General features: G+C 41.6%; 2 protein-coding genes across 4 annotated transcripts; one reads left to right on the forward strand and one right to left on the reverse strand.

Moving 5' to 3' along the window:
* Window positions 1-27,154, reverse strand: RB195_018363 (uncharacterized protein; the record flags this gene model as incomplete). Of its 3 annotated transcripts, XM_064185779.1 has the most annotated exons (34): window positions 1-78; window positions 868-987; window positions 1,044-1,190; window positions 1,245-1,344; window positions 1,399-1,499; window positions 2,651-2,755; window positions 2,843-2,932; window positions 2,993-3,149; window positions 3,222-3,253; window positions 3,314-3,345; window positions 3,622-3,739; window positions 3,809-3,895; window positions 4,286-4,402; window positions 4,669-4,752; window positions 4,809-4,991; window positions 5,050-5,208; window positions 5,258-5,382; window positions 5,430-5,531; window positions 5,583-5,685; window positions 5,759-5,929; window positions 9,442-9,546; window positions 9,665-9,763; window positions 10,001-10,132; window positions 10,189-10,293; window positions 10,390-10,558; window positions 11,055-11,171; window positions 11,241-11,365; window positions 11,493-11,562; window positions 17,269-17,370; window positions 19,522-19,655; window positions 19,712-19,830; window positions 19,902-20,028; window positions 20,674-20,725; window positions 21,555-21,601. In XM_064185779.1, the coding sequence occupies 34 exons, from the start codon at window positions 21,599-21,601 to the stop codon at window positions 1-3; spliced, it is 3,714 nt and encodes a 1,237-aa protein (XP_064041660.1). The 3 variants fall into 3 exon arrangements, with proteins under 3 accessions (XP_064041660.1, XP_064041659.1, XP_064041661.1); XM_064185778.1 differs by having other exon boundaries at window positions 3,222-3,345; window positions 21,555-21,616; XM_064185780.1 differs by lacking the exons at window positions 1-78; window positions 868-987; window positions 1,044-1,190; ... (15 more) ...; window positions 5,583-5,685; window positions 5,759-5,929 and adding exons at window positions 26,761-26,843; window positions 26,899-26,969; window positions 27,059-27,154 and having other exon boundaries at window positions 9,412-9,546; window positions 21,555-21,603.
* RB195_018364 (uncharacterized protein) lies at window positions 24,809-25,093 on the forward strand (the record flags this gene model as incomplete). The annotated part of the gene is made up of 1 exon (XM_064185781.1): window positions 24,809-25,093. The coding sequence occupies one exon, from the start codon at window positions 24,809-24,811 to the stop codon at window positions 25,091-25,093; it is 285 nt and encodes a 94-aa protein (XP_064041662.1).
* Window positions 27,155-27,352: the final 198 nt, after the last annotated feature.

Here is a 27,352-nt window from a genome sequence, read left to right on the forward strand (position 1 = left end):
TTATCTGAGATCCTGTTTGCTGACTAGTTCTGCGTAAAGACCTTCGTTTGCTAGTAGTTGCTGATGAGTGCCTGACTCCTGAAATTCTTCTGCATTGTCGAAGAAAGTCGGGAGCACGAACAACAACTATGTAAAAACAATATATGGTTCTTTGGCTTTGGTTTTGGTATATCGACAAAAGCAATAAGAAAATAAAGAATGTAAAACAAACATTTCTCCTCAACTAAAAAAGGAATCACCGAATTTCTGAGCGATGCATGGTGTGAAGCAGAATATGTATTCATTATTCATTCAATATACTTTTATTCCATAACTTTCTATGGAACGGCTAGTTGTAATATCAACGCTCACAAATAGTAGCGCGACAGTGGTGAGTTTGAAGCTGATCGGTATTGTATGTCAAACATGGAAAGAGCTGCATCGCGCACTTATCGGCTCAAAGAAACTGGGTAGCGACTACATATAAGCCTGCACTTTGTGTATTGCAGCGAAATCGTTGCAGTATTGTTTTTTTCCTGTTTTGCATATTTTGCTCACGATCACCAATGATCTCGGCTCTTATCAACTTTTTTCTTTCTTTAGCGCAACACTTGTCGAAGATGTGAGTCTAAAATATAATAGCAGCTTCTCCTCATTTTTCATCTTACTGAGCCTAAAGAGATTGTTGAGAGGCCTTAGCACTCTGCAAATCACTGTATTGATTACTGGGTTTTACTAACGTGTTTCTATTTCCTGCATCCTAACTAACAAAAAAAAAAAAAAGAGAAATATGGTAAAGTATTCTATATGATACACTTATTTTGAGGAATGCTTCAAACAACTTGAACCAGTTATATAGAATTCTCTTGTCTTGTTGCTAACCCTTACTTCAACTTTTCCGTCCTTTAGAACGATTATCAAGTCAACATTTTGTATAGAAGAGAGGCGGTGAGCTATGACGATGCATGTTCTTCCTTCTCGGGCTTTTTCTAAAGCTTCTTGCACTATCTGTAATTAAAAATTAGACGTGTATATCAATTAAAAACTTGGGTATTTGTATGAACCTTCTCACTCTCCGTGTCCAGGGCACTGGTGGCTTCATCAAGCAGCAGGATTTTTGGATTTCGAATTACTGCCCGTGCAATGGCTATCCGTTGCTTTTGCCCTCCAGAGAGCATACTTCCTCTCTCACCAGCTATAGTGTTGTATCCCTTAAAATGATGCATGTCAGTAAATTCAATAAAGAATATGGGTCATGAACTTACGTCGGGCAGTCTGGATATAAAGTCATGCGCATTCGCTAATTTTGCCGCATCCATAATTTGTGCATCTGTTGGATTTTCAACACCATAAGCAATATTTTCCCTGAGTAAATATGAGTAAATATTTATATTTGCTTTGTAAGAACAAACTTCTCACCTGATTGAGTAGTTGAAAAGGACCGGTTCTTGTCCTACTAGTGAAATTTGCGATCGTAGGTGTTTAAGGTTCAACTCACGCGCATCCTCTTCATCAAACAACTGTAAAGCGTCTTTAAGTGAGGTTTCAAAAAAGAAGAATTCTCTTACCGTAACTCCACAGGTGTGCAATGATTACTGTCGTCATAAAAAATATTATATGGTCGGATCAAAACGACCTCAAGCTTAGTACAGTTGCGTAAGCGGGTATGCTCGAAGAGGCGAAGTAGAGTGCAGCGGTTCACCCAGACTGCAGCGACCAATTGTGTTTGCGAGGGGACCATCTTAATCCCAACCCTCACGCTCCGTTGCACCGCTTCCTACAGAACTGCACTGAGCTTTAGAGTCAGTGACTTGACCTACCTGACGTAAACGACTGGTGGACGTTATGTCCTAACGTAGCTTATCCGCATCTTTGCCGAGGTGAGTCGTCCTTGAACATATTCGAGAAAATCCTGTTCCATTTTCAGCTAGAGATCGCACAGAATCTATCCATCGGTCGCTGCTGCATATTCTGTGAAGCTTTATGCCTCCTCTTAACTGCCTGTCGATGCCAAGTTTCTTCAGGTTTTCCTTCATCACTTCCGTCCAGTACTTTCTTTTAAGTCCGGGTGGCCTTCTCTAGTTTGAGTCTGCGCGCATCTTTAAGGCAACTTGGACAAGGAAATCCAGCGCCCTCCTTATAATGCGACCAAGAAAACGAAGACGGTTTCCTGCGGCTAGTTTAGAGGGCAAGGCCCTGATGATTGACGTTTTCTTCGCGTCATCCGCCGCTACACCATATCCACTTCCTGAGTACTGCTCTTTGCTATAGCACACCACTGGCCGAAAGTAGCCAAGAATCCGTCTAAACAGCTTCCTTTCCATGCAGTCGGGCTTTTCCATCACTGTTGACGGCGCCGTATCCAAACAGTACAGCATGATAGGGCGTATTGCAGATAGATAGACTCGCAAATTGACTTTGTTGGTGATGGGGATCTACCACAAGCACAACCCAAATGAAAGAGCTCGTCTACAAGTTCAATTAATTGTCCGTTCACTCTATCATGCATCATCTTTTCTTGATTAGAAACACTCGATGAGTTCGATAATCCCAAATCACATTATTTCGTCTCTTTTCTGGACAAAAATCTTCATTACTACGCAAAGAAAAAAGAAAAGAAGAAGCTAGAGTGAATTGCTCAGCATTTCAAGTAAATTCTAATCACACTTACCACGTTTCCAATCTGTGGGTCATAAAATCTCTCAATCAGCTGTATAGACGTGCTCTTACCACATCCACTCGGCCCTACGAAGGCAACTGTTTTCCCTGCAGGGACCTAGGAATATAATGCATTTCAATTTTACCATGATATTCTACAATGTATTGTTTAAAATCCCTCTCAACCAAGGGTAGAGGTACAAACCTTTAAGCTCACACCATTAAACACCATCTTTCTTCGGCTAACAGGATATGAGAAATAGAGATGCGAAAATTTAATTGTTCCTTGCAATATCTGAAAGCAGTTTTAAGATGTGGCGCTCATAGTTAATTATTGACAAAAACGAATGCTTACAGGTGTTCTACCCGTTGGTGTAAGACTATTAATTTTAGGTTTCTCTCTGAGCATCTGGAAAAGTAGCGAGGCAGAGAGCCGAGCTCGCACATATTCCGGGAAATAGGTGGCGAATGCTATTAGCGACATCGATGCAGTGTTCAGTGACTCAATTACTCTAAAAGAGATTGTTTTCTGCGTTATAATTCCCTTTAATAATCATGCACATTGTGGTCGGAGTTAAACTCACTGAAAAACGGTGTATGGTGAGCATATTTTTCTCTTAACAAGCCAGATTCCATACAGGTAAGCGATTGCGAAGTTAAAACATACAAAACTGACCGACAGTGAATAGGTAAGGGACTGAATAATTCCTGAAAAAAGGGCAACATTGCATGAAATTGACGATATTAATATTTCGTCAGGAGAAGTTACAGGGTCGCGGATGTAGATAGCGAGTATGAGCGTGTTCGCAATTCCAATGCCCCCAAATTGTACCGAAAGAGGGTTGTAGGGCCTCATAGGGAAACTAGTACACGAAGGCCGTTTTTGAAAGTGATTAGAGGGAATTGAAGGTGAACACTCTCATATTCGAAGAGACAGCTTTTACATCTATCCAAAGTTGTGGATAGTAGTTCAAGCAATTTAACCTCTGAAAATTGATCTCCTGTGTGGGCCTTTCATTTGAAGCACGAATTGGTCCACGAAGAACTGTTCCTTAGTAAGATACTGGACAGTCTTATGCTGTTCTATTGCCTCACTGGCCAACTGAAATAGAACATTTTGGTCAAGTGTTATGAGACAGTAAACCGTCAAAAGTTTTCAACAGTAACCTACCCTCGACGGTTCTTCAGCCTTGACAGCATCTTTTTGACCACGAACCTTCAGATATTGGGCAACAAGAGTTTGTATTGTGATGAGCGCCTGGGATCTGCGGTTTTTTGGATGAAATTGCATTAAAGACGTCACCCACTAATCTGGGGTAGTATAGGTTTCAGGTGGATTATGCCTATACAAGGTCGTAGACAGTGGGGAAAAGGATAATTCCGTCCATTTCTTCCTAATTGCCGTAGATAATGGCCCAGAAGATGCGGAGCGTGCGCAAGGCAGCGCTCCAATTGAACCCGTTGTAGAAAATAGCGCCTAGGGACGCTCGAAGCCGCGTCTTCCGGGCCGTTTTTTTACGGTGATTAGGAAGAAATGAGCGGGATTCCATCCGGTTCCGCAGTCTTCGATCCCGTATGGTCTTTGACCATCGGAAATCCATATCACGTCAGATCCGTGGGGTGATGCTTTTAAACTAGGAAACGCTACCACTGCGGTGAGAACGCCGATCGGTGCCATTGCCGGGCCGTAAGAGAAAGCGATGGAAATCCCACCGATCATTGAGGAAACAGCTCCTACGACATCAGCTAGACGTTGATCAATAGCCTAAGCTGAGCTGTTTATCCAAAAATGATACGCGGGTAACTGAAGATTAAAGTGAAGGTTGACAAGGGCTCAGTAGAAGAATCACCAGATTCTCGTGGGTTCCTCGCCGTTGCCTAAGCGTTAATCTTTTGACGCCTCCCCTTAACCTTTTTTGGGGATTCCAAAAGGGTTTCTGTCTTCAAATATTTCGTATAGATTTCCACAATTTGCTAACTCATAAAAGAAAAGAAAAAAATCGGAAAAAGAAAGAATCAAAAATTACATACCGCCCTTATATTTGGCGCATCTGTAGCCAGCCGCGTGGTCAACTTGCCGGAAGAATGGTCCTCTCGGTCGAAGTACTCTCCATCCTAACAACAAAAAAAAATTGGAGATACAACCAACATTCATACAGAAACCCAATCACCTGATGGACGATATTTGAAAACAGCGAAACTCGCAGTCTGTTCGTTAGGGATTCTCCAGCTCTCCCAAACAAAAAACCCGAGATCATGGTGCTGACCCCAGAAGAAAGGCCAAGAATCGTAAACCAGATCGCATTCATCATTGCTCCATGGATTTTTTCTGCGTCACTACCTGCGGTCAGAGTCTAAATCGAAGAGATTGGAAAGATGAATGGAGAAGGCAGTTTGTAACGCCGAAGTAACCTTGAACATTTTCCCGTAAATTATGGAGAAAACAGGAAATGTCATTCCTCGAACTGCAGCAAGGACAAGAGCAACTATCAGTTGAGACCATTCGCTTCGAGCGTATTTAATTATATCCAAGAGGGTGGCGCCTTTTACATTTTTTTCCACAACCTCTTCCTGAACTAAGACAGTGAGCTGGAGGCATTTGCTTTAGTGCAACACATACCTCTAAGTCGCTGATTTCAGAGTGAGCAGTTTCGGAACCTTGCGAAATCGCTCTCGATAAGCGCTTACTCATATTCCTTACTTGTGACCCACGAGGCTGTGTCTTTGCACCGAAAGATGTGAACTCTGAACTTCAGATCTTATTCGGGCTTCTTTTTGTCTGCGCTTCCCACCGTTCTTTTCATCGCCTTGCTCAGCTTTGGCTCGTTCGATTTCTTGTGCTTTCACTAAATCGGCATAGACACCGTTCCTTGTCATTAGCTCTTCATGCTTACCTGAAGCAGCTTTGGAAAGTTATGTCGAAAGTCAAGAAATTCAACTTCTACCTTCTTCTACGACGCATCCACTATCGAAAACATATATGCGGTCAACATTTTTTATGGTCGAAAGTCTGTGCGCAATTGAAATCGTCGTTCTTCCAGACTGCGCCTAAAATCACGAAAATTTGTTTCTGGGATCGGGCTTTCTTTGTCTGCCAAAGTATTCGGGATATCAAACCTACATTTTCCAGTGCTTGCTGAACAATGCTTTCGCTTTCAGCATCCAAGGCGCTTGTTGCTTCATCAAGAAGCAATATCCGTGGATTTCTTGCAAGCGCTCTAGCTATGGCAACTCGTTGCTTCTGGCCTCCTGAGAGTTGTACTCCACCTTCTCCTATTCTTGTCTTATAGCCCTTAAAGACGTAGTTACGACTTCTCTGTTGCACTTTTATTTTGCGCACAGAGTGTTGTATTATTTTGTTAAGACTATAGAGTGGGTGACTAAAGACTTAGGGCTTTTAATACCTTAATTGAACAGACCGAGATGGTGGTTCAGTGGAATATATTCATTATATGAATGCAGGTAAACAGAACAGATGCAAGCAATCTGATTTACTGAATGAGTGGGCAGAGCGTCGTCTGCCGCACTCTTGGAAAGTACAAGTGGTTATGCCACGAAGATAACCACAACAGCAAACGGTACTTCGTACCACGCCCCTTTACTATCATCGGGGTAGACGACAAAACGCAGTGCTCAGTGAGGATGTCCTGTGTTCGCTTCTTCACCCTAATAGATAGATTTTGGCATGCAATTACCCGAGAATGGCAGAGAAAACCGTAAATTCTCTGCAAGTCCACGAATAAGAAACATCAGTTTATCCAACTGCGGGATTCTTTATTAACATGAGACATAGTGAATCCAAAATAATGAATGGATTTCACTCACTCTTACCATAGTAAAGCAGGAGTCACATTATAGAGCAGTTTCAGAAGTATGGTCGCTCGCATGGTAGCAAGGAGTTGTCTCGTCGGGTCTTGATTAATCGAGTGCCTTTAAGGCATCACCCCACGAATCTGGTGTGGTTTCAGGCGGGCATTGCCTATACGAGATCGTAGCTTGGGGGGAAGAGGGTGATTCCGTTCATCGGACGAAAACCCCGGAATTGTTTACACTGATACACTGAGAGATGAACGGAATCACCCTCTTCCCCACAATCTACGACCCCGTATAGGCACTACCCGCCTGAAACCCGTACCACCCCAGATTCGTGGGGTGATGCCTTTAAACGCAAATAGTTTCTAATTTTCGTATTTGTATGCGGTGTTTCTGGTCTTCGCTGTGATACTAGCCAACAACGTCCTTAAACCTATTCCCTAATAAATCCATACCTGAGTACAGTCACGGGTGGGAAAAACTGAATATTTGACTGTAGTTTATGAAAGACGGACACACTACAAACATCAGCAGCCCGATTCCACGTATCATAACTAGCCTTGCTGTATTAACTAAATCGCGACCTTAGTTACCACATTTCTTCTATCCGTCATATCACTCTCTGATTGGAGATATAAAAACATATGTTGTTGGAGTCCGAACTGACGTAGCTCAGAATCAGCAACATCTATTGGTGAATACATTAAAAGTTGGGTTGCAGAGTATATAGCGAAAGGATCACGGTGGCAGTGGTTCATAGACCAGAAGTGAAGCTGTCGCAGACAAATTCAGCTAAAAAGTATGAGTAATGTATAGAAATCGATCACCAGTAAGCACCTCACCCAACTCTGTCATGAGGCTGAGAGTCTCTGGCTACAATGAACTACGACCGTCCGCTATAGAATAGCCAGAAGGTTCAACTTCCAGCTCGTAGGCTCTTGCGGCCTGGCGCACAGCGTTGCTGTGGACACATTACGTGCGCATGGCAAATCAAATCGCTTTACCCAGACTACATCTTTATTTATTTCCTCCCTGTAAATCGGAAGTGGAGGAAATAAGTAGATTAAAGATAAGATACCATGAAGCTGACTATTCTGAGAGTTCATTTTGAAACTCCTTAACCTTTTGACGAAAAAAAAAGTCAATGTCATACAGGTCAGAAAAGAAGAAACATCTTGCTCTCGAGCAGGGTCAAGCGTGTAGTTGAGAAAAAACCCTCCAGAAAACGATCCCCCTCATCTCGTTCTTTCTAGTATAGCTGCTCATGCAATAAAAAATTAGTTATAATAAACAGAGTCAAAGAAACAAATTGGACGATTAATAAATAAATTAAATAATACAACATAGCAAATACTAATAGTGCTATATTTGATATTATTATAAAGTGCCGCAAGTAAAACAAAAATACATAATATAATATAATATAATATAGGCGCCGCTATATGTAGCTTACGGTAAGGATTAAAAGTAACCCAGTACATATGTGCACATATAAATTGAAAATATGATGAAGCTCTCAACGTGTATTCAACGACACAGTTCTTCTTTTGGCAGTGATTAAAAACGGTTGAGAGTTTGGTTCTCGCTGGAATTTTTCCATTTTTGCAAAATAGAAAAACAACTAATACCGACGTAGATCACATTCTAAAAACATTCTCACTATTCTCTACTCCCTACACACAATTCCCCTCATTGACAGTGATTACAGGCAATGAATAGTTCGATCCTCGCCGGAATTGATTTTTGCAGAACCGAAAAAAAATACTGAGACGAATATTTCAACGACAGTTTTTCTGAAATTGTATTTATAGCACTGCTCACCGCATATAAGTGTTATTTAAAGGTCATTCTAGCGATTAGAACCAGTTTTATACAGCGAAGCGATCATTCTAGTGATTAGAACCAGTTTCGTTTTTATAAATTACGAGTTGAGTTAGTGCTATGTTTTGTTCGAAATCATATAGATTTTGACGCGTTGCCGAAAATCTGAGATGTCGCACTTTTTCTTGTTGCGAGATTACAGTAGCACGGTAACTCGATGCCATATTTTGATAGAGCATCAAACCCTTCACTGCAAATTTTGACCTCTGTAGGTGTTCTGATTCCCTCAAAAGCCAATTGAGAAAAACTCGAAATATTGAGGCAAAATTTGGGATTTTTCTTAACTAGGTTACAAAAAGACTAGGAAAGCTAGAAGCACCAAACTTTGTAGGAATATAGGAAATATCCCTCTCTACAGACCGCAACCAGCTTTATTGCATGAAATTCACTTTGAGCGTCGATATTCAGAAACTCGTGGAGCCTTCTTTGTATAAATTTTATCCCTAATTTTGCGCCTACAGATTTCTTTTTTCGCTCAGTAACAATATCGAAACTGCTTTTTTTGAGTGGTAACAATAAATTCATCGCTGGCTGCTGTCAGTCCCCAGATTTTTTTGATTGCAGCGGACTAATTGAATCAAACATGGCACAACGCAATATTCCACTTTTATCCTTTTTTCCTACACATTTCTTTTCTCTTTAGAACTTGTATTATGTATGTAAATTCCAATGGGTGGAATCAAAAATTTCACTTAAGAATTGTAATGGGCGACTCTTCACTCAAATCTAAGTAATCCTAAAGGCATCACCCCACGAATCTGAGGTGGTGCTGATTTCAGGTGGAGTATTCGTATACGGGATGGGAGACTACGGAGAGGGGGGTGATTCCGTCCATTTCTTCCTAATTGCCGTAAAAACGGTCCGGAAGATACGGCTTCAGGCGTTTTGGCGCACTATTTTCTACAGGGAGTTCGGCTGGAGCGCGCCAGCCTTGTGCGGCGCCGCATCTTCCGGGCCGTTTTTTACGGCAATTAGGAAGAAATGGACGGAATCACCCCCTTCTCCATATTCTCCCATCCGTATACTCCACCTGAAATCTGCACCATCTCAGATTCCTGGGGTGATGCCTTTAATAGTGCATCAACTGATGTACTTGAGAAAAAAGACCACCTGAGGAAGGTCCATTATGAAGTCGTGAGCGTTTGCAGTCTTGCAATACATTTCCATTTCCTCTTGGGTAATATCGCCGCGTCCCAGTCTTATGTTGTTTTCCACCTTAAACCAATTGTAAGTAAATAAATGGGTGTTCTTGCACAATTTTAGTTTTGTTGAATATTCCTTCTGTTCTTCGTTGGTGTATCATCGATTCGAGTACAGTATGAAAGGCTCTTACCGTATCAGCGAAAAGTGCCGGTTCCTGGGAGACGAGTCCCACAATGTTTCGTAGGTGTTCGATATTGAGCTCTCGTACCGGCACATCATCTATAAATACCTAAAACTGCGTTCTCTCTATCGATGGTTCTTGATAAGACGTCTTCTACACCTATCTAAATTCTTCAGACTCCCTCTTATTACGATTCATTCATCTTCTGAAAACTATAGCTTCTGTAAATACCAGTGGAGATGCTATTACAGCTAGCAAACAACTATTAAGAATTTAGGGGTTGCGTTCAGGTGGCGGATAATTAACTAACTCTAACATGGACTAGATTATGCAAAGACCTATTACCTCTCCTGACTGCTGCTCGTAAAATTTGAGAAGCAAACCGACAAGTGTACTTTTTCCACATCCGCTGTGGCCAACAAAAGCTATGTGTTGTCCACTTTCAATTTCAATCGTGACTCCCTTCAATACTTCGACCTAGAACACAAATCAGCTGTTTTTATAGCTCTTGTTTTTAACGGTAGTCCCTTCACCTCTGGTCGTGAAGGATAACTGAATCGCACATCAGAGATTGATATCTTTCCCTTGACATTATCCAGTTTTTTTCCACACTTCGATAAGGAATCAATCGGTGGTTCCTACAATTCCCAGGAAAGGGTTGGAGCATCTCATTAAGAAGCATGTGTATTATAAGGAAAAGTTAGAGTATCTCAGAAAAAAAAGAAAACAAATACCCGGTCAATGATGGAGAAAATCGGTGCGGCGGCCGTCATGCTGGATATGAGGACCCCGATTTGAGGAGCGGCTTGACCAATAGAAGAAGCACCACCGATCACTGCCCAGAAAACGGCAAAAACTGTGCCGGGCGTAACGTGGCCGGCGATCACTAGTTTCGTTCCGAACCTGTCAATCCGCAGGTACGTAAACACATGACTTTATTCTAAGCATGAAATTTTTCATTATTTTTTGAATTTGATGGGTAATTTGATCTACAGTAAAAATTCAGCGATAATTCTTCCTTAACGGTTCATTACTGACTGCGTTATGGTATTAATTCTGTATTGAAATCATTTCAGGAGAAAAAAAGCCCCACAGCTTTCACCGATGATGTATTTATACGCTTCTCCTTTTAATAGCATCTTCTGGAACTATGCAGTAGAGGTCAAATGAGAAACTTCCTCTGAATTCTGCCAATAGTTGAACTCACCTACCTAATGTTGCGTTTAATATTATTCTGCACTTCTATGAGAAGAACCATATTATCGGATACAGCCAGTAACAAAACACGACAAATCAAATTTCTTATTCCCCCTTTTTTACCGGATATATTATTACCTCTTCGTGTAACTACTGCGAAGGAAAAACGAATAATGATAGTTCAAACATCGTGATCACTAACCAAAATGAAGCAGCCATTGAAACAAACAAAGCACCCATTATGCATGCCGTTCCAAAAGATGTCAGCAGCGCTTTTCGCACACCGTATTTCATTCCTTGATTTAGATGATCACCATATCTTAACGAATCATAATCAAAGTGGCATTTAGAGGAATAACTATACAATCGCAGAAACAACAGTTGGGACCTTTTGATTTCCTTCTCCTGACCGTTAAAGGCCGCCACCGTTCTAATGCCATGAATTACTTCTTCAGCAGTTGCACCAGCGTTTGCATATGCGGTCTGCTCTTGTGGTGCAATTTTTGTCATAATCTGCGAATCGCAAAAACAGTTAATGAACACGATGTAACGGAGACATGACAGAGAAGGAAGGAAAAATGGAGGGGTATAATAGGTGCTTGAAGATGATTTTGTGAAAGCTATGGATTATAAAACCCACCTTAGAAGCAATAGTTAATGGACCAAAAAAGATTGGGAAGAAGGCAATCATCACCAATGTCATTTCCCAACTGAAATTGGAACTTTCGTCAAAGAAAGTAGACTATCAACGAATGATTTCAATGACAATTTACTTCTTACTTCACAGATGCACTTCAGCAATAAATATTCATGAACTTCGAAACTATCTGTGAAATAATAGTAGCAAATTCTAAAGTGACTAGGGAGAAATTCATTACAGAAAATGGTGACCAGGTTGCTAGGAAAGTGCTACTTTTTTTTGATTTTCAATGGTAGCTTACTTTTCTCCAATAGAAGGTAGTATTAGTGTGCAAATGTCATAGCGAATACGTAAAACACTCCCTCAAGCATAAAAATGAATAAGAGACAAGCACTGACCAGTTCATCAGCCTAAACAACCATTACAACCTTTACAGCCATCACCTACACTAACTGTGCTCTTGTTCTCCGTCAATTTGCTCGAGAGAGTGTCAGTAATACTTCTATGTGTCCCGATCGCAGGGTCACCCTGTGGGTTCTCTGCTCACGAGGAACAAATCGTATTTCTCTAAAAGGATTTTGTAAAACGTCTTACTATTAGCGGCCTTCCTGCAGTTCGTTTGCTATTGCGTGATACCCAGTCGGCTACAGCTCTGATCCAAGGATTGTCGTTGAAACGTCCACCTAATCTTCTTCTATTGGCATATGCGGCAGCTCTGACTTTCGATCGGTGAGGACCAGACCTCGATTCCCCTCCATCACTTGCATAGAGCGAGGTTCTGCTAATATAACCCTTTCTATTGAACGTTTCATGACGCTGATCATATTCTCCTCCTGCTTGCGAAATGTAGACATAAAGGCATAGATCAAAGCAGGAGAGACGGTGGTGTTAAATAGGTGACCACAGAGCCATATGTTCCTTTTGCTCTTCACTACGTCCTCAATGATCTCGTATGTTCCTCGAGCCGTTTATTTCATCCTGCCCAGCTAGGTAGTCAGGTCGTTCATCATGTTAGATGTACATAGCTGGAGCAATTGAATATCAATATAGAAATAGAATGGTAATTGGAATAGAATATCAATATCAACGGCCATTCACTTCTTACTTGTTTTTTGATAGTAAGGTTGTTATGAAACTGAAAATGTATTTTTATGTTTCGACTAAGGAAGCATTCATTGCCTAAAGCTTCCATGACCGCATCTATTTCTTTGATTTTTGAGTATGTGGACAATCATTCTGAATCCTTGTCGACAGTCAAATTTAAGCAGCAGCCAAGATTGTTAACAAACTTTATTACGGCTAACGTTTCGGCGTTGTCGCCTTCGTCAGAGCCTGGAAAGTAAGAACATTTGCAATATATCCTCTCAAATGCCTCATCCAGAGCAAGTCATCATCCCCTAAGATATTACACCCGGAAACAAAACCAAATGAACCCAAATCGTTGTGCCTACCTCTGTAGCCGCGTTGCCGTGATGTTAGCGGATATCCGGGTGGTGCATTAGGATGCGCTCCGCTAATACTAATTAGGATGCGAACCGCATATGACCCCGTAGATCAAAACGTTTCTATTTATTTTTGGACCTTTTGCATTTATCCAAAACGCTCCGATGGGATTTGCTGCGTTCGATTATTTCATCCCACTTAGATGTTCTTTAATGCGAACCCAAAGGGGTCGCCCTGTTTCGCCGATATATATTGGCCCCACACGTTTTGCACGAAATTAGATAGACTACACCAGACACCGTGCAGTCGCCTTCCTTCCCGAATGGACATACTATACAGTCTGGAGTAAGAGAGAAACGATCGTGCATTCTATTTCAAACTAACTACTTCTTGAGATTTGTTGGAGGTATTTCCACAATTCTCCCTGGTCCTCAAAACCGCATTTCACCAGACTAGCCCGTATAGCTTTACTCAAGTCGTCGGTTATGAAAGGCAGGCAGAAAGTGATCTTATTCGAGTCAACCACTGTAGCATATTCTCGCTCCGCACCATGATCTGGCCAGTGTAACCGTCAGAATGCGCTAGGTTGATCGCATCGATCCACTACCAGACATCTGATGTCACCCTTACGGCTGTCCTTAATGTTTTTAAGAATAATGGCAGAATAGATGACAGTTGTTGATGTCATGTGGATCTTTCTTTTTATACAACAACATAGTTTGGTTGGTCCTCTACTGCTTAGGAAACTTGCATTTCAGCAGGTAATATGTAAAGAGCTTCGCCAAGGTTTTGAGAAATACTGGCGGGAGATTGTTCAAATGTCCATATCTTGTCCAGTCGGGACCCGAAACTGTACGATTTCTAACCGACATGATATAATGTCGTACCTTGGACGAGAGAACCTCTTGATTGTCATTCAGTTAGTGTTCTTCACAATCGTGCATAGGAGTACCCTCAAAAGCAACTTGCACATGACAGACAATAAGTAGACTGGACGATAGATGCCATAAAAACATGTGGATCCCGCTTCTTACATAACAACACAACTTTGGCGTTCTCTCATTGTTTAGGATTCAACGAAGAAGTCGACGGTCACAGAAAAGCTTGAGTGCATGGAGGGAAAGCTGCTTAGACGACTGTTAAGCTATTTTTGGCCGATGGTGAACCATAACGAAGAGCATCACTCACAAGTGGATATGGTGAACTGGCGGATGACACGTTGGAAATTTCATCATCTTGCCCGGCCTTTTAAAGTAAGTAGTCACAGCAAACCGTGTTCGCTTTCGATCACGTAATGAAGAGGTCGTGTCAATTTCTTGTTCAAGTTGTCCTGAACATGGTCCCAAACTCGAACTGGAAGAGGCCCTCTGGTCATAAAAGAAAATTCCAAATGGATATGGCAAAAGAAGGTTTGAGGACATGTGGTGTTCACAGGCAGCTCAGTCGAAACGTGAAGTTTATTATATTATGGAATAGTGAGGATAGATGGATTTTATGCAAGGTCCAGCAGGTCCATGACATGCACTCGAACACATTTGCTGCTGCAGCCAATACTGCTGCTCTTTTTCCTTTGAAGTCGCCCTTTATCTTTGCAAAGCTTCGTCAGTAACGACGTTATTTTGTGGTTGCCTGCAGCTTAAGCAGCTCCACACTATGTATTGGCTCTAGCATTTTGGAAGACAGACTTTTCTGGGTGGTTTTAAAACTCCCAGCTTTCGTCATACAGCAGTGAAGATATTCTCAGGCCAAACATATTTGCCGTTAATGTTGTCTTTTGGGGCATCTCCCTGAGAGCCCATCAGCGAAGCGCAGAGGTACCGCTCGATGAAATTCTTGGAACTTCCCTTTCTGAAGTTTGCAGCTTTCTCTTCTTTCCAAGAACCCTAGGGAAGGGCCGTGGTGCAATCCTGATCGGCCTGTCACTTCTTCTAGGAGAATTTCCGCTTGTGTGATCGTTTAGATCTTTGTTGCAATAGCCACATCCATCAGGCAAAATCTCTTACTGACGACGTCGTAATCTGCACTGCAATTGCAGTGGCCTCCACCGGACGGTATCCTCGCCAAGCGTACAGAAGAAGACTTTTGAAATTGCGAGTTCCGATGAATGATTTTTGTCGCTGTGATAAAGTGGGAAAGCCTCTCCTGGTAGTCGAATAGTCAGTGGCTTTTGATGTGGGCCTCTTCGGGCGGCGTTCTTCCGTAGCCAATTCTAGCGTACTAATCACCGTAAATGGCGTTGTAAAAGGTACATTCTCATGGATAGATTTTCTGTAGGTCTATATAGAAGGCTTAAGACATTTCCTTCTTTGTAGCTTGATGTTGGAGCGTATGCAACGAAGGTAGTCAAAGGTAACGTTGATCCACTTCTCCTCACCTGCAGACGTTCGATTCGGTACGTCATTGGTACACAAGAGTCAATAATCATTGCGATACTCGTGTTGGCGAGGACATCGACTGTATCAACTCCTCCACTGTCGCATGTTCATAAGAACAGCTTTTCTACTGTGTCATATATATGTAGTGGGTGTCAGTGGATGTCCCGTCTCAGTTCGATGACGTCATACTTGCTCTTTCTGGCTTACACCATCAAATCTTCAGCGGCCGCTTTCAGTTAGTAAGACTGCACTGTATGTACAGGTTGCCTTAGTCCTTTTCCATTTCAATAGTGGACGACACGTGCAGCCCGGTCCTTTCTGGGGCTTCCTTCGCAGTTTCTTATTAGTGTGCTTTGCGTCAAGTTTCGAAAGTCATGGGCTTCTTGTCTCAGGAGTTTTGTCTGAAGACGCGCTCTGCCAGAATGACAATTGGAGCTTATTTGTTGAAGGTGACTCCAAACCTCCTATCTTGGCACTTTCCAGTCACTTCATCTCAGGCTTTTGGCTAGACTGACGTGCGGGATACATAGTTATTCCAAGTAAATTTTTGCGCAACAGGTACAGGAAGTCCGTCACCTGAATCCAACTGAATTATAGCTCCGCAGTTAGCACCTATCTGCTACTTGGGTCATGTCACGTAGTCTCGTGACTCCTGCACTTGCTATCCCTTTGGTGATGGAGATTGTATGAGAGATTACACTTGTGTCATCGACGAAAAGGAGACGCGTACAATTGATTTCATCATCCACACGGATTGATTTATCGTTTTATTCCGCTTCCAATCCACTCAGTGTAATATGGTGCAGTGATTTCCATGGGTGTGGGAGTTGTTCCCGTTTGGATAGGTCTCTTTCTACTGATCTACATGCTTCCTATGTTCGTAGAGGTGTTTTACATTCCACTAATGACGCTTGCAATCCGCATTCTGAGCGTTATGCATTAGGAGGTAGGACAGCATTGAGATATTCCCGAATGTTGGCGTCGGCGTTCCCGAGAAGTTCATTCTCAGTGTAAAATACATACTCCACGCGAAAAGATGCTACACTTCTCAAGTAAGATGTTATAAAGAGGTGAAACTGCAATATAGTAGTTCTAGAAAGTGAATACAAAATCATGGAAGTCCGTCTCTTCCAGCATATTCGTATTACTACTAATCCATCTCATCTTTGTGGGAGTTCTTCAAGTTCGCTCAATGAAAAATGCCTAGCAAGGAAGGAAGATTTAAAATTGGTCTTGAATATTTCCATACACCCAAAACCTGGGATTGTTAATCTATTCAATCAGCAATTCAATTAATTCTTGTACCGTACAATTGCAACTTCCCAAAGTTCATCAGTAATATTGACATCATTGGCCAACAGTTGGGATTTACACACTTGAAGTTGACACCGATAAGTTACAGTGTTTTCTAGACACTTTTGCCACGTGAGAAATGAGAAAAATACGATAGCGCTCCTACGTTGTATCTCAAAATCAAAATATTAATTGCTATAACATGAACCTAACGGACAAATTATACGCAAACACCTTCGTTGTGCATGCGAAGTGATAACATTACATGACAACATCCACACAACAGCAACTATTGCTAACAGTACTCCAGCTCAGATGTTTCCATAAACTGTGTTTGCTTGAAGTATGACATAGAACTAAATTCATATTAGATCAAACTAATCATATTTCTCTAATCTCATTGGACAAATAAAATGTGGTCCAAACGTTTCACAGTAGCAAATACTGTTGCGTCCGAATGTGTTCGGTGAGGTGTAATTCAGTTGGGCTTCAGTCTGCTCTGGAGGATAACTCCTATTCGAGCAACGACTTTGTCACTCATGATAGAAAATCTCTACAAAAAGTAAGCTTGCAAACCATGAAGGTCGTACAACATTGAAAGTATGCCAGATTTTAAAAAGAGAAAAATTTCCTGGTTTTAGCAGAATCGCTTGGAAGAGATTCACCTGTTCCATAGAGCAACATTCATCCCAGCGATAAACGTTGCGAAATAGGCGAACATTGCGCCAAGTTTGTCACCAATCCCGTCTCGTATCCGATCGATTCCACTAAAGACTGGTTATTAAAACGTTGCGGTGTTTCTCTTATTTTACGATTTGCACTAGTTCTTTTGGTTTGCTACCTTATTTTTTCGCTTTTGTTTTAATTAACATGTCCTTCACCATAGTAGGAAAAATTCAAATTCAAAACTTTAAAAGTTTAAAACCACATACGCATCTTAATAGTCAAAATGTACGGAATATTAGAATTACCAGATCATATTATTCTTGACAATGACATACACACCACACACACTACGTACACATTCACAGACTAAGCGCGTTATTATTTACCAGTCTGAACATCCGGCTAAAGCCGGACTTCAGACTTTCTATGGTGTTCGCTTCGCTTCCCTTCACTAATCAACGAAAATTAACAGCAGTGGCATTTTCTGTGAAATTGGACTTGTTTATCTCCAACAATCTTTCTTCCTTTTTTATATTATAACTAAAAACGAAGGATTTTTCATAGTCTTCTTTCTCAACGCGTCAGTTCTACATTTGGAGAACATTCGAACTTCAGCTTCAAACACTTCATACCAATATATTCTAGACAAAGTTTAAAAGTATCAAATATGGGTTTTCCTCCTGTTTTCCCCAAACAGTTATTAAAGATAGATGTTTTAGCATAAAATGACGTGAAAGACATCTTCCTACCGATAAAGATAACGTTCCACGTCAGATCACATAAAGATCTTGCTAATATTTAAGCAGCCGTTTGCATGCGGGTACCCACTTTCTGAGAACGGCTTGTTACCAAATTGAGGCGAACGAAGAAGGAAATAGACACGCGGAGGAGTCGTAGAGGTGAAAAGCAAAGCGCTCAGTCGCCACGGCTATGAAACGGCTGCGACCACCTATCTTTTGCGTCTTGCTCACGACGTTATCGCGCAAAATTTCGACGCCAGTGGACCGGTCGCACCTCCTTCCAGAGGTGTCTGGCGCCGGCGCGCCAATCTGACGCCGGTGGACCCGTCGCACCCGCTTCTATAGGTATCTGGCGCCACACACACACGTGACAGAATAGGCCCGTTATTATATGTCATGAAGATGAACGAGTACCTGTACATAATCAAAAACAGATGATGGCATCTGTTTTTGATTATATACAGGTACTCGTTTCATTCGCAATCCTATCAGTTTCGTACGTCATCTATTTTTGCACAGAATATATAGGAATAGGCTAAAATTTCAATGCAGTTAGGGCTGAGTGCTATCGAGGTGGGGCAGTTATTTTCCTCAGGACTACAACACAAAATTGTTTAAAGGCATCATCCCCACGAATCTGACGTGATATGCATTCCTGATGGACAAACTCTATATATGATGAGTGGTGGTTTCGCTCATCTCTCCCTCATCATAGTAAAAAAAACACCGTGAAAAACTTCTTTTTCCCCTACGATTTTGGTTGTGACGCTCCACGCTTGTACACGCGCCGCATCCAGCTGCGCCACGGTCGAAAGCCAGCGAGTTCTTCTCGACTGCGTACTCAAGTGAAACCAACGAATAGGTTGCTGAGGGGACCAGAACGTGTATATAGTAGAGGAGCGTTCTAACGTTTCTCGTATAAACGCGGTTCCCACGCCATCTTTTAGGACGACTGGGAAAGGTGAGCGGCACCACCCCTGATCCCGCAATGTACAACTCCATCTTGCCGTGGATTCCCTCACTGCATCAGATTCGCAGTACGCTGCCTTTACAAAAGTGTTGGAGTTCACATTTTTCGTAGCGCTCTTAGAAAAACTATCGATCTTGAAATCTTGCCATATTTGAGTACACAAATGAAATATTCTGTTAAACAGCAGTGGTAATCTTAGCGTCGAAATGCATTCAAAAATAAAAATGAATACTCGTCAATAGTCTCAGAAAGTGTTTCTGAAGTTGGACACTCTTGAAAATAGGCCCTTTGAGTTTCGATGACTCCTCACAGGTTCTTTGAAGTCTAGTTTGTAGTATTCAGCTGTAGGATAGCTGGATAGGTACTCTCATATAGAGGTATTTTCTAATGTGTTAACTTTCATAGCACATCTACCTCATTTTTATTCAGCGTGGTAAGAAATTGCACAATTGCTGAGTAGAGGTCTGGTACAAACTCAGCAGAAAAAAAATGCTTCGGAAAAAACTAGAACTCCGTTCCCAGAATTGTGAAAAAATCCTCACTCGCTCATCCGTGTCGTTAGTGCTCCGCTCTCGTTTTTGTCAAACCAGGCCATATCTTGCCTAATAACTGCTCCGAAGTAACGGTTCCGAATTTGGTACACTTGTCGCTGGCAAACTGTGTGCCAGCAGCACATCTGCAGTTCACATGCTTTCTAAGGTTTATTTGAAAAGCATGAAGGTTTTAATTCACCGAAAAAAATCCAAGAAGAAATTGTCCAGCACCGAATAGTGAATAGTTGTATACAGCGTTCATCGCGAGTTGCGAGAATTCATAGTCGTCGAAAATTCCCAAATTCCATTCGAATTCACCTTCAATGGTAAGCTGCTGATATCAAGAATCAGGAAATGATTAATGAAGTAAATTATCTGTACATACTCACCCATAATGAGCGCATCCATCAGATGTCTGAATATGAGTGATGAGAGAGAGTTAAGGGTGCCCTGCGTGACAGCTAGCAAAGCACCGAAAAACATGAGGAAAAAGTCGAGTCTGGTCGCATAACGAAACTGGAAGAACATTGTAAAATCCGTGCTTACTGAATGTAGTTTTCCTTCTTGTCCTATTCCCTCTTTCATCACGTTGTTCTAACATTTAGTTAATAATATAGTTAATAACTCCATCTTTCCAGAAACTTTTGAATCTTGCCTCGGAAAACGTCAAAGTTTTTCAACTTCAATTCAATGCAGCGCATATCCGTGCTGCATGCAGCATTATGGCAAAATGCAGCGGAAATTCTTCCAATTTAGGTACGGAGTTTACAGGATGGGTGGGAAAAATGTTAGTCCCGTTTCTCTTTCCCAAATTCAGCAAATCCACAAAGCGGATCGCTAATTTGAAAAAAAAAACTCTAGAGCGAAATGTAGCCACTTTAATAAGTGTACTCTCACGTTTAATTCTTACGTGGGTCGGACGAAACTCAAACAGATCAGTGTAATTGTAGTGTAATGTAATCAGACGCCGCTTTGGAAATTCTTTTCAAGATAAGTTGGGATTCATACCCCAGCTGAAAGTTGCTTTGTACCTTTTGAGCACACTCCATTCGAGTCTAGTGTTTGTCATTATTCACTTGTTATCTTATCGTTTCAAAAGTGACCATAACAGCACAAATCAAACTCTCTACTGATCCACGCGTCTTCAAAATAGTAACTTACCAGTACCGGAAGAGAAACCCTGCCAGATTCAGCTGTAGGAGTTGTCGAAAATCTTGAAAGTAGAAACCTTACATGGTATATCATAAATATGTGAAGTTTTAGCCAATTTGATTGAGATTTCATCTCATGAAAATATGTACGTGACGTCAGCAAGCAGCCATGAAAATTTGTTAATCATGATGTAGGTATGAATCAATTACCTTGAGCAAAAAGTTTAAAACCTCTCTTCTTCGAGCAAATGGTTTTGTTTATGCCTTATTTGCGTTAAAGGCATCACCCCACGAATCTGAGCTGGTACGGATTTCAGGTGGAGTATTCGTATACGGGATCGAAGATTAAAGGCATCCCTCCATGAATCTGAGGTGGTACGGATTTCAGGTGGAGTATTCGTATACGGCATAGTAAATTATGGGGGAAAGTGATTCCGTCCATTTCTTCCTAATTGCCGTAAAAAACGGTCCGGAAGATACGGCTTTGGGCGTTCTGGCGCACTATTTTCTACAGGGAGTTCGAATGGAGCGTGCCAGCCTTCTGCGGCTACGCATCTTCCGGGCCGTTTTTTACGGCAATAAATAAGAAATGGACGGAGTCACCTTCCTCTCCATAATCTACTGTCCCTTATAAGAATACTCCACCTGAAATCTGCACCACCTCAGATTTGTGAAATGATGCCTTTAACGCATCATAAAACTTAAACTTTGCTAAACACTGCAGGTATTGAGCAACTGTGCAGTTATGAGATATGTAAGTTGCGTAAGGCATTGAATATTTTATTCATTTTATTTCTACAGTACTTTTCTCTCGCATTTCCTCTTTTCTGCCATGTACTAAGTCCATCTTATTTCAGAAAGTTACTCTTTTACTTTATCCGAATGACTTACTTCTCTGGATCAGCCACCTTGCGCTCCAAAATATTTTTTGCGGTCATACCTAGATAGTACATATCCAAGCAATTAAAGTGGAAAAAACATGGCGAATAAGCAAAAATAGAAAAAAAAACAAAAAGCTACGGAGCAAGAAACGGAGGACGACTCTTTAACCCGACATCTTTCTGAAGAAGAAAAGGGCAGAACTGAGTAAGTGATGTATGAAGGTGGTGAAATGAGCGCTTCATCAATCGCACAGATAACAAGCCATCGCTAAACAGAAGAAATTTCTGCCAAAAATGTCTCACTTATCACTGCCTATACCACGGCCTATATTACGGTGGGCTTTGTCACAGGGTACAAATGTTAACTTGGTTATTCTTTGTCCTTGACGAGAGTTAGTAGTTCTTCGTTAACGATTATGTAGTTTTTCAAGAAAAAAACATTGTATAGCGCTCTGACACATCAACATCTGAACTACCTTTTGATACTCGAACCCAGAAATTGCAACCAAATATTACTGTTAGAATGCAGTGACTCGTCTTCCCACATTAGTACTTTTCTTTGAGATGTTTCTAATGTCAAGAAATTCTTATTAAATCTATGTATCTCTGTTTCTGTTTTGTGTGATTCATTCCTAATCCATTTTATTATGTTATCTCCACTTTGATAATATTTATGATCGTTTCGGAATATTCAATTCGCACTTCGCATCCGCAATTCCATATAAACTTAAGGAAATTGTTTTTAGCTTCGCTGTAGTCAAAAGTAACTTTTTCCCGCAGCACTGATAAAGCTTCTTAGAAGCACATCGGTTTTTTATGGAGTTATTTCTGTGGTGTCATATAGCAGTACCGTACACTGCAACAGAAGCCAACCTAACAAAAAACCAAACACCAAAAAAACCAACAAAAAAAAGCCAACCTAACTGTGCTAACACCTTTTAATAGGAGGACACATCGCAACGACAATGGTTCTTGGTGTGAAGCATGTGAAGCCGTGCCTCCTTCATTAAGTAACCAACTTACGTTGAGTTTTGACAAGGGATGTAAACTGATATGACTTCTCGAACTGTGTTTGATTTCATTTCATTGGAAGAATGGACAACGTCATCTGACGAGCGGGAGCATTACATCTGCTTTCACATTTGACACAGTGGCAGTTACTCGTTGACGAATAAGTCGCCAGCATGCTTCTACAACATGGAAAAGGCACATAAAAAGTGCTTCCATACTATTATAATGTATTCAAAAAATCCACTTTTTACAGGACACTTTTATTTTTTAATTCTACTGATTCTCATTTTTCAAATCATTAAAGTTGAGTGTCAAGTGGACAAAATGGACCGTTTTGGACAATATTTGTCTCTTCCGTTTATTCCAGATGATAAGGCCGTTAAAGATAAGACTGGTGACTTGTGTCTGAAAAAGGAGTAGTGCTTCGAAATGGCGCTCGCCTTTTGCATTCGTGCTTCAAGATTGGGAATTCTGAACTGAAAAACAGATCAAACAATGATTGTCGCGGATTGAGAGGAACTTCATTCTTTCCTGTTTCCTTGAAAGAAGGGAAATGGTGCTGATTAACCAACAGTATGCTCTCCATTGCTGTTCTTTCCATCGTTCCCAACAACTTCCTCTCATTGTTCACTACTTTCTCTATGTCTCAAATTGGTTTCTACGTGTCTCCTCTCTGCTCATACAACTTGTTTTCGCCTTTTTTTGAAGCTTTCATTCGATGTATTGGGTGCATAATACAAATCAGTCGATGTATTTGATGCACAATACAAATCCCACTAACCACTGCAGCAAATGTGTCACCTCGGCTAACGGTGAAAATGAAGATCGGGGACGCTCCGTTCTATTAACGTGACGCTACATAGTAATGGTCTGGAAAAACAGGTATCAATAAATTAAAAAAAAACAATATGACTTCCTTGTTCAGTGAAAAATTCGTTATCGGATGATACATAATACTTTGGAAATACATGCTCCTCCCATGTGTATTTTTCATCACCTTGAGAAAAAAAACCTCTCATGACATATTTCTCAACCTAATTTGGTACTTTCATTACAGACTGTGTTGACGGATTATGAGACGGAACTAAGACGGTTTTCAATTGGCATCAGTCACGTAACACATTTAATATTAAAGAAATTGTCTTTACTTCGGAGGCTTTAAAGCTGACAGTTTACTCGTAAAACAATCTAACTAGAAACGTCTTGCTGCAATGGGGGAAAAACGTAGCAGACAGCAAGCACACAATTATGGTCTGCTATTCATTGCTTAAAGGCGCCACCACAATATGACGTGGTATGGATTTTCGTTGAAGTATACCTACATCGGGTCGTAGATTATGAACACAGAGGTAGTTCTGCTCATCTCTCTCTGTGATTCGTCGAATGAAATGAAATGTCCGAATTGATTTTCGACAAATCGCAGGCGGAGGCGGATCGCAAGGGTGGCGCATTGCAATAGAGGACGTCGTAAGGAATCGCATTCCGAAGCCATCTCTTTACAGTGACGCAGGGAGAGATGAGTGGAACCGCCTCTCTATTCATAATCTACGACCCGATATAGGTATACCCCAATGGAAATCCATAGCACGCTAGATTTCTGGGATGATGCTTTTAACGCAAATCACAATTTGTGATAATTTTATTTGAATGATTTTTGTTCTAGACATCTGAATTCTTTCAGAAGTGTAGATTCTTCGCGTGCTTTCCGCACATTTTGTGATAGTTATATCACAAAATGTGCGGGAAGCAAAGTATCACAAATTTGTTTTACTTCAACGAAGAACTACGTGAACTAGAAGTTGAGAGTAGTTGAGCTCACAGACAAGGACGATTATTTACATGTTTGCGCTAAATTGCCTTTGCCTCCACAACGGTTTACCGCTTCATAGTGGAGTGAAGATGACACTGGACGACCAATGCACAGCGAAGATACGTTCTCTGGCAGGGTCTCAAAGCTGTGAAGGAGTTCGACACCTCCGACATTCCAACTTCTCAGATTCGGAAGCCTAGCAAAGAATAAACTGCGGCTAGGATTCGCCATCGTTTTAGGGAAATGTCGCAAGGTGGCTCCCATATTCATATAGGTTGGCGACTACCTGTGGTGAAAGCAAATCCCGCCATGAGAGGGCCGTTTAGAATGGGAGAAAAGTCTTCTTGCCCCCCCCCCCCCCCCCTTCCAGCACACAAAACTACCTCAACATCTTGCGAACTGGCCTCTGCCGTCTGAGACCGTGGTATGGCGAGCGGTAGGAAATGTGGACGATTCGCTACGGAGACTACCTCAGACTTTGTCCTTACAACGCGAGAATAGTGTCCACAGACGCAAACCTACATGCTATTCCCGCAGCCGCAAAGCGTTCCAAATTCCACGTGATTGCTCTGCAAGAGACCCAGAGCATAAGGAGTGACGTACGAAAGATGAATGATGATAAACCCGTCATTCGCAGGGAAAAGGTTTCGTCGCAAAACGTAGGTGGTGTCGGTTTTGTTGGGCACCCAAGTGTCGTTCATCTTGCCAATTCTCACAAGATTCTCTGACCTCGTTTGGCCGTTCTTAGTCTCAGCCCCAAAGGTCCATTAGCAAGTGCTACTCACCAACATCAGCAGCTGATGAGAAGCCAGAGGAAGTGATTCGCAACGAGACGTCCTACAAATTCGTTGTCATAGGTATCAAAGTGAAACCACGAAGGGCCACAGAAGAATATAGGATCGATAGACTTGGATCAGGGGACCGTGAATGAAAACGGCGGTCGCCTTTCATGGAAATTCTGTTTCGTGAAGGAAGATTATCGTCGGTGGACGTGAGAATCGTCCAATGGCACGACTCGTGCGGATATAGATCACATACTTACTAAAGGTGGTGTCTATTTGACCTTTCGGTCGTACTAGCTACTTTTTTTTAGTGGTTCTGATCACCCTGTCGTTTGTCCGGAAGATGGACTTAGCCACAAGATGGAAAAGAAAGTCTGTTTTCGACAACGAGAGAAGAAAAAGTTGAAAAGTTGTATACGGTGATTGCCTACGCGAGGACTCTTTCTCCCAAGGTAACAGCCACATCTAATAGGACTTAAATGTGGACCACAATCTGCTCCTCATAGGATTACAACCTTGCGTTAAACGTGCCTTGAAACTGCGCACGACAAATTTGGATCGATGTTCGAAGACCATTAAGGAATTGTTGGAAAGAAGGAATTTGAAGCTTGATCCGAATGCACCGCACATTAAGCGGTTATTAGCGAACGCTAGCTGCAGAAAGACCTTGCAGGAGAATCTTCCGAAATAAAGGCAGAAGGATATTCTGGAAGCAGACCAGGGAAGAACAAGTCTGAAGAAGGGATCTCCGCCAATATAATTTTGTTGAGCCTTGCTAACAGCCTTGTTAAACGAAAAGGAGATTCACTCTTCTCCTCGTCGTGAAATGAAAACTATTACGGAGATGTTCCTCTTCAATCTTTTCGGTTTGTCAACTCCTCTGTCAGTCTGGATTATGGATCCACTAGTGAAGTCCCACCACAGATTCATCCTTCGAAATTGAGTCACGATCAAGAGCATGAAGCCTGGAGCAGCCTGCGGACCTGATTTTACATCTGCAGACTTTCTTTGGGTTTGTCATGCGTTTCATGTAATTTTATCTGCGCACATTAGGTTCTACTGTCAGAATGAAAGGATCTCAGACCAGTGAAAGACCGAACCATTCTTATCCATAAGCAAGAAGACCTTCGAAACTACCATCCAATATGCTTGTTGACAAAGTGTACTAAGTGATCACCAAGATCACGCACATATTAAGGACGCCTTATTAAACCCAATCTCAAGAACAAGCTGTTTTACGTCAGAATTGCAGCTGCGTACACCACATTCAAGCTGAGTTGGGGTCACCTCAAGAGTATGATGCTTTCCTTCAGGGTTCCAACTGTATACAGACCGTGTCAAGGGTCATAGAGGGTGCACCGTTTGTACCCTGTCCTTACCTTGTTTGACTATGAGAAAACCTTTGACAGCGTAGAAACGAATGCAATGTTGTTATTGCTGGTCGATCAAGGCAGGCGTCATATGTGAAGAGGTTAGCCGAATGCAACAATCATTGCACCATTAGATACAGCTCTTCCACCGAGCCCTCAAAATACCAATGGAAAAGAGGCTGATGACTTCACGTATTTTCCCCAGAGTATGAGGAAGGTTGAAAAGAAATAGAAAACAACTACCTTCGACATAGATTTTCTGGAACTTTTTGGAGTGGTAGATGAAGTGTGACAATGCGATACTGTCTCGCCGAAGCTGTTCACGGCTGCATTACAATAGAAAATGAAATCACTTGTTTTTTTTTGCAGAGAGGAGCATACGTGTTGATGGAAGATTCCTCTCCAACCTTTGTTTTGTTTTGATGATATCGTTCTCTTTCATAAAAACACCACTGAAACAGAGGCGATGCTCAAAGATTTAAACGAGGCCAAGAAAAGAATAGGATCCTTCATTCAGAATAAATTCAATGATTTCACGAACCGTGAGGTCGAACGAGGCAGCTTGTACACTTTCTGATGAATTGACTTTCGATGAGCTCTCCCATCCAATGGCAGCAATATGCACTTGCAACAGCATAATTCACATAAATAACATGACATACGGCATTTCGGTTGAGAATTCCACCTAATTGGTGTGTTTAACGTAATCTTTAGCTCTTTTTCAACAGCAAAGAACTTGAACTCATCTCCCAGTTCTTCTCGAATGGTTTTTTATCCGGGTTCTCGAGAGTTATCATCCAAAACACATAGAACGCTAGCAGTATGACCGATTGAG

The sequence above is a fragment of the Necator americanus genome, chromosome II (genome assembly GCF_031761385.1).
Source record: "Necator americanus strain Aroian chromosome II, whole genome shotgun sequence".
NCBI classification, from domain to species: domain Eukaryota; kingdom Metazoa; phylum Nematoda; class Chromadorea; order Rhabditida; family Ancylostomatidae; genus Necator; species Necator americanus.